The following is a 7646-nucleotide window of genomic DNA, read 5'->3' as shown; positions in this document are numbered from 1 at the left end:
TTAAAAAGATACCAAATACAGAACAGCTTATATAACACCACTCACTGAGTTTGCATCATTCTTGTGTTTGAGAAATTATATTCAGAAGTCCTATGAAAGTAGACAAAATATAGTAAGATAGAGAGGCCTACAGTAAACACAGGTAAAAAGAAACAAAGAACATTTATTTCAAAATATTTTTAATAAAACAGAAGTAGCAATAATTATTAAAGTTTAAAAAAATCAGCCATGTTTGTCTGCCTTGCCTGACTCTCCAACAATTCTGTCCAGGATTTACTTTAAAAACAGGAATACAGACATTCATCAGGTTGTGTGCTTACTAAACCACCTCAAAATTGAATTAGCATTAACATTAACATTCATATTTCATATCTGAAAACGAAAACCAACAGGAGGTAGACTGGATGCAGCCATTTCTGGTTTAGCAAATACAGCCAAGGAAAAACAACGTGCCAGCTTCCATTTTAAACAGGCAGTGCTGCTGCTAGTCAGCAAGAACTTCTGTTTTCTCCAAAGGCTTCCGAAATTTGCCTTGAAGAAACACCCTTGGGACACACAAGCCTTCTTTCCTGTTCACAGTTTCTCGCTGCACATATTCATTGGCCACTTGCTCATATCCTTCACTCGTAAAGAGCTGGAACAGGAACTCTGAAAGAGAATAAGAAAAAGATGCAAGATTACATTTAAGCTGTTTTTAAAACACCAGGGAGAATTCCCAGGAACACGTGTGCTTGTGTGTTAGGAGTATGAAAACAAACAACCAAACCAACGCACAGGCCTTCACATTTCGAGCTGCTCTGTGCAGACAGGCTGCTGCACCTGAACTGAAGGAAATCAAAACACTTCAACCTTGGAAATGCCACCCTGCAAAACTGAGCCTAAAGCTAATTACTCAGTTCAGCTTCCCAAACTTGCCACATCTCTTATTCACCGTGAGCCTTCTCACTCTCCCTGTGGGCAACTTCAGTGCATTTTCACTTAGTGCAGCTAGTTTCACTTATTTCAAGTATTTCAAAGGTGAACCAGCCTGGTACAGCATCTCTGCCTGAGGGGGAGCATCACACCAGGTTACCAGACCTTTGTGTGCCACAGCTCAGCAGAAGGGACCAAATGGCAAGGCAGGAATGGTGGTACCCAGCTCACACTGTATCAAACTCAAGGTATTTCCTATGAAGGAGAAAATCTCTCTAAAGCTACATCTCACTTACGGAAGACAGAAGGGCTCATGAGTGGAGTGACCTAAAGAACAGAGCAGGCTGTCCATGTTGTTGACTTGTCATGTTGATTATTAATCATTCCCATTCCCTTCCTGCACCTGGTCTCATTTATTTAGTGGGTGACTCCACAGTAATTTTAAGCCACTCAAAACTTCAGCTACCTGCTAAGAAGAAGGAACAAAAGTCCTCACTTTTTTCTCCATATTCAGGTGGATCAGCTTGCTGAAATGGCTGACTTTGTGATTATGGACACCTCAACAGCAAAAGAAGAAACACATTGGTCAGGTGAGACAAGACCACCCAATCTGAGGGTGGCACAGGCTTATATGTACTTAAGACAGTCATGAAATCACATTGTAACCTCAGTGGGATTCATATCCACAGGGCAGTATACAAACACACTGAGCTGGATGGTGCAGCTACTGAAATCTCACTATGAGCTATGTGCAGCTTCCTTGTAAGTCAGAATTACAAATATGCCTTCCCCCTGTAATTTACAACTATTTCAAACAGTGGGAAATAGGATTATTTGCCATGGCCAAAGATGGGTACTGATCTCGGAGGCCAGGCATTCTGTAAACAGGCATCACTCAAATCATCCTTTTCAGCAGTTACTGGTGTATTTATTGTCCCCACTAACAAACAAAGAACAGCACTAAGAGCAAACTGCAGGAATGAGGGGAGATCATGATTCTACCAGACCAAAGAAGGTCTCAAGCATTAAGCAACATTTATATGATAAAAACTGAAATGAAACCAATCATATGGATTAAAAATAGGGGCAGAGCAATTTATTTGTAAGACTGACATGACTTCTAGGAGCTCTTACTTGTTCAGAAGCCTATCTATGTGCGTTACATGACAAAAACAGATAATCACAAACCAGCCCAAGGTAATACATTTGCCAGCATCAGGAATATAAGACTAATTCTCTCTTCTTTTTCCTCTCTTTTCCCTCTTCCTACCACAGCTCTTTCTTCAACTCAAGCATTTACACTAGCAAGAAACTTCTCATTCTGAAATAAGTCTAACAGACAACACAAATGGATTTTAAAATTTCACTTCAACACCAGTCTCCTACTTCTTCCCTGCCGCATCCATTCTGTTCATAAGAGCCAACTGTTCATGCAGAACTAAAACCACTCAACAAATAACAGTTCTAGAAATGCTTCCATGGAGCTATAGAACAGACCACTTTATCTTAATTTCATCATTGTCCTATGAAGAACAGAAAGAGTTTGGACATGATTAACGTTTTTTATATATTAGAAGCAATTAGGTGCTACATTACATTATAAAATATGAATAACATTTACTTGGCTCCAAATCAGCCTCCTCTGCAGCTGTATTTTACCTTCGAGTGAGAACAAAAAGCCCCACAGAAACAAACACAGAGCTTTTATGGCACAGTGCCCTGTAACGGATAGGGGAAGTGACATTTCACCCAAGTTTAGCATGAGCAATGGGGAGTTAGGAGACAAGAGCTATAATCCCACCTCACTGTGAGAACCTAAGCAAATTCCTCCATGCCTCCACGTTTCGATTTCCCCACCATTAAACTGAAACAATTTCCTTCTTTCCTACAGCACTCTAAACACTGCATGAAAAGCCATTCAAATCCTGAATCACTTGGCAATGCTTTTTACTTCATCTTGACTAAAGGACAGCAGAGAGCGACAGCAGCCAGGCCGTGCTCTCAGCACAAGCTCCTCAGCACGCGAGTCATGATTCCGCTGTAAAAGTCATGGACTTCATCAGCACACCCCCATCTGGCATGCCAGGAATAACCTTCCAGAAAAGGACAGTGGCAAGAGAAGTGCTTAGCTGCCTGACGAAGCTGATCAAATCTCTTACCCAGCATTTTTCTTTTTCCTTTCCATAAGCAATGGCTGAAACACAGGAAGTTCATAAGTCACTGTTCTTGGCACATAATGTTCAGAAGCTTCTTTACGTGCAAATAACAGTGCTAAAAGTCTTGTCAGTCTTGCAAATGAAGTCCCAGAAGGAGATGGCAAATTAGATATATTAAATTTTAACAATTCACCCAGGTAAAATAAAACTTCTACAGACATAGTAACAATTCTGTGAAGCAGGTTTGAACAGAAGATCAACAACAAGGAAAACAATCTGCAAGAAGCCTAGAAAGCAAATCTACAACAGGCCTTACCTTCAGTAAAAAAATATGATCTTGTCCCATCTTGTCTAACATAAAAGTTTTCTCCAAGCTTGCTGCCAGATTTAAACCTGAGCATCGCATGGTCATACAGCCCATAGTCTCTGAACAAAACACATTTGCCTGGTTTTAATACCTGTTACATAAGACACATATATTTTAATAAAGTAAATGGATTTTGACATTTTAATCTATATATATGCATATATAAATGAGATAAAGTATCCTAATACATAAGATATGCAAACGAATGATCCTGGGAAAACTAGTTGCAAGTTGAGATTTTTTGCTGCTCTTCTATAAAGAAATCAGAAGCTTTAAAACTGTGCTATATAGACAAGGAAATTTATAACAGCCACAATTCATGTGGTTTAAGATACCCCCAGATGAGTCCCCGTCTATCAACTACAAGGCAGCCCAGGAAGGTGAGTATTGCTGGGTTAAGGTTAGTAGTTGTGAACAGCCCATTTCTAAATCACACAGATCAAACAGGTTTAAAATTCTAATCACAGGTCATTGCCTCCTCTACAAGGCACTTTTGATGGACTTTCATTCAGATCTTAAACTGAAAATGTTATTTGTACTATACAACTAGCACCAAATTCATGCAACCAAGTTACCACTTTGTTATGTTGATGGTATTTGCTAGACTAACCGGACTACAATCCTCATAATTCCAAAAGCTGGCTAAATGCTTGCCGAGAATGTAGTGATAATTAAAGAGCAACATTAAAAAGTGTTTTTTTTTTCCAAAATAAAATTGTACGTTACAGTCAAAATGAATAAAAGTGCATTAAAGGTTATAAAATCAGCCGTCCCTGCCTACCTTGTAAATGTTTTTCAGGACAAGGTGCATTTTGTCAGGATGAATGGCAGAGAGCACAAATATAAGCGTGACAACATCCACAGAGCCTGCTGGTATATTTTCTGTAAGATCATCTTTGGTAAGATCACACTGGAACACTTTACATCTTTCGGGACTGTACAAGGAATTTTTCTAGGGAAATGAAAACAATATGTTTTAACTGAAAATTGGCAGTCTTTATTGTTAAGAAAAAAAAAAAAAGAAGGAAACTTGAGAAATTAATTAGCAGAGAAAGCCAAAGAAAGTGGCAAAAAATACGAACTTCCAAAAGTGACTAATGTAATATGAAATTCTTTGCTGGACACTACTATAGTGAAAAAACAGTCTTTTTCTGATGCTTTCAGATCAAATGTAGACAAAAAAATCTACTTCTGATTATATAAATTTAGCAAATCAGGAGAATCTTGAAGTCCAGTGTCAGCATCAACCTTACTAGAAGACTTGCCTTGTGTTGCAGCATTCTAGCTCCGAATAAGTATAAACCTATCGATTTGTGACTGTTTTCAAATTTCATTAACAATAAACATCCCTGTCCTTGCTTTCAAGATTATCCTTGGGACTCCCTCTACCACACACAAAGATCAAGGGCAAACTTCCCTCCGCAAGAAACACGGTCCTCGCAGAACATGCAGGCAGAGCAACGTGCACACGCTGCTACCAAAAGTCAATGCTTGAAAATAAGGTCTTGAACAACGATTCATCTGAACAGAATCACAAAATGGCTGAGGTTGGAAGCAGCTCCAGTGAAACAGATCTCTTTCTGCTCTTTCACAAACACTAGTTTCCTCTTCTTGAAAAAGGAAGGCAAATCCATCACTGCAGTAAATCTGTAAGCTTCTAAAGACACTCTAAGGGAAGTACTGAATATCACACCAACCTTCACATACTCAACAGCTCGAGGAGAGAAATCACAGGCATATGCAAAAATATTCAGATCCTCTTCCAGGAGTGGAAACAAGCAGTTCCCAACGCCACAGCCTGCTTCCAGAATAGTCAGCTTCTGGTCTTCGAACTGGGGAGGAAGAAGTGCAAGACACAGCCCATCGTTTTTGTTTTCCACACAAGCAGACACAGTTGCTCAATCAGCACTCTAAAAGCCAAAATCTATTGTAGCTACCACTCATTCAAAACCTGAACTTGCCATCTATTGGTAATTTGACATTACAAGACAGGAATTTTAATATGTGCAAAGTTACACATCTTTTTTTGAACTTAATACTTCTTCAGTCATCCACCCACGTAATTAGCAGATTGTTTTACCATCGCTGCCTCTGTCTCATTCAGACAGAATGCACAATAGATGCATCTGACTCTTCCCCTTAAGGATATTTCACAATTAGCCTGTAATTTGGGGAGCTTTCTTTAAAACACCCTTCTAAATGCTGCAACTTGCCTCTGAACATGTCACATCACAGACAGATGAGGTGTCTATTTAGGATGCAAAATAAATATTCTGGATTTGATTCTCCCTATATAGTAGAGCTTGTGCTACACAGGGTACTGCACACTTCAGATGGGAAAACTCACAGTTATGACTGTCAGAAATATTATTAAACTGCTGGAAACCAGTGAATTACATCACTTATAAATAAGGCGTACAGAGCTCACCTCCCGACATGCTTTTAATTCTTGAAACTCTCTGGTTGTCCAATGCCTGTCTTTGAAGAAATTCGTGCTGTTTCTCTTGTAAAACAGATCCCAGTTCTTCTGTGCCTCTTTCTCCAGTTTCATTTGTTTGAAATCAGTCACCAAAACCTTACCTTTTGCCAGTCGCTCAGCTTCTTCTGGGCTAAGGATCCTTATACTATGGCCTTTTTTTTGGAAAGCACCATCTTCAGCAGATGCGGTTATTAAATTTAACCCATCAGCTGATGTGTTTTCATGGAACATCCTAGAGTCTTTCACAGTGGGATGAATACCAAAGACTTGACAGTTTTCTACTTTTTTTTTTAATGTATGTTTCCATCACTTAAATTGGGTAAATAACCATGGATATGGAAGAACCAAAAAAAAAAAAAAAAAAAAAGAGAGAAGAAAAAAGAAGTTATTGGGTGTACTTTTTGAGGTTTCAGGGTGATCAGCCCTATACCATATGTTGCCAACCCACCAGGCTTGCTTCCCCTGTTTTCAGGAATCCCCCAGTGGATAAGATAGGAAGATGTTACCCTGATCTCCACGTTAAAGAGCACAGTGGATAGTTCTGCTCTTCCACACGCACGGTGGAAACCCAAAGAGCCGGGCAAAGATGCTGCAGCTCTGAGCCGATTTTCCCTACAGGTGCCTAGCAAAGGAAAACACGGGCTGGTAACTCCAGGGAGCAGCACCTCAGAGGACTCACAGCTGAGGAGCACGTGGCACAGCTTTAAGACTCCCACCTCTTCAGCTGATAAATCACTATTCATCTTAGCGTTTTTCCTGCACTCACACTCCTGACTCTGAGGATTCACAAGCAGGATGAATGGTCACGTGTATGGTTTGTGCTCTTTTATTATTTCCATAAGTTAAGAAAAACAAGGAGATAAAAAGAGTTCAGTGGAGGCTAGGAAATGACCCAAAACATTTTTGTGGTGTTAAATTGGCTCTGACCTCTGCCTTGCCCCGCAAACACTCAATAGGTCCCCCAAAACGCCTGGCAGGTGAATTGTGCTGTTCACGTCCAGCAGCACTGGGCAATCATGATGCTTCCCCAAAATACAATACAATTAAAAATAAAATTAAAAAAAAACCTCTACAGCAGTGTATATATACATATATATAGCAGATATACAATCATACTTCATTTAGTTATTTCATCTTATAAACACAGTGCTGCAAACACAAACATGTGAATGCGAGGTCCAAAGTGCCCGAATTTTGCCCCATTTCACAGGTGTTGGAGCACGTGGCCCTTTCCTCCCATCAGGGTGAAAACTCTCCTCAGAAGAGGCCCCCTCGGAGAAGAAAAATCTTCTAAAGCCATAGGCACACTCTTCTAACACACAGAATTTTGGGGTTCTTTATATATATATATATATTTATCCTCAGGAAAAATATAATAATAATCACAAAGGGGAAAAAAAAAAGAAAAAAGAAGGAAAAAGCAGCGACCTATGAGCCAGGCACACTACCAGGGGGCTGTATACGACCATGTACAACGTATACACACTTTCTTTTCACACACGAAATTGCGGGGGGGAGGGAAGGAAGGAATTAAGCGTTTGAACGGCCCCCTTTGCAGCTGGGAAACACGCTGTTTTAATGATTAAACACCGGGGCCCTGTTTTAAGGGTTAAACAGGCAGGCGGCCCGGCACACGGTCCCGGTCTGGGCCCCTGCCCGGCCGTTTCTAACGGTCGCCCTCAAGCCCCGCCGCCATTAGCGCCCCCGCCCCACCCTGTGCTCCCCCCTCCCC

At 40.5% G+C, this 7646-nt stretch overlaps 1 protein-coding gene across 1 annotated transcript; it reads right to left on the bottom strand.

The window, feature by feature from the left end:
- Window positions 1-269: 269 nt before the first annotated feature.
- Window positions 270-6238, bottom strand: METTL6 (methyltransferase like 6). The gene is made up of 5 exons (XM_026045517.1): window positions 5864-6238; window positions 5133-5267; window positions 4217-4387; window positions 3385-3526; window positions 270-648 (listed from the first exon to the last, which is right to left on the bottom strand). The coding sequence occupies exons 1-5, from the start codon at window positions 6143-6145 to the stop codon at window positions 485-487; spliced, it is 894 nt and encodes a 297-aa protein (XP_025901302.1). The 5' UTR covers window positions 6146-6238; the 3' UTR covers window positions 270-484.
- Between the last annotated feature and the right edge of the window lie 1408 nt (window positions 6239-7646).

The sequence above is a fragment of the Nothoprocta perdicaria genome, unplaced genomic scaffold (assembly GCF_003342845.1).
Source record: "Nothoprocta perdicaria isolate Ctin4 unplaced genomic scaffold, notPer1 scaffold_40, whole genome shotgun sequence".
In the NCBI taxonomy this organism is placed as follows: domain Eukaryota; kingdom Metazoa; phylum Chordata; class Aves; order Tinamiformes; family Tinamidae; genus Nothoprocta; species Nothoprocta perdicaria.
Note: the sequence above shows the minus strand (reverse complement) of the source record. Positions and strands in the feature narration are given on the sequence as shown.

Bases quoted from the DNA above. Each gene is read 5' to 3' on its own strand.
- METTL6 (XM_026045517.1), bottom strand. From the start codon at position 6,145: ATGTTCCATGAAAACACATCAGCTGATGGGTTAAATTTAATAACCGCA. The intron at 5,268-5,863 runs GTGAGCTCTGTA...CTTCCTCCCCAG, and splicing joins AATTAAAAGCATGTCGGGAG to TTCGAAGACCAGAAGCTGAC. The intron at 649-3,384 runs GTAAGGCCTGTT...ATTCTCTTTCAG, and splicing joins ATCATATTTTTTTACTGAAG to AGTTCCTGTTCCAGCTCTTT.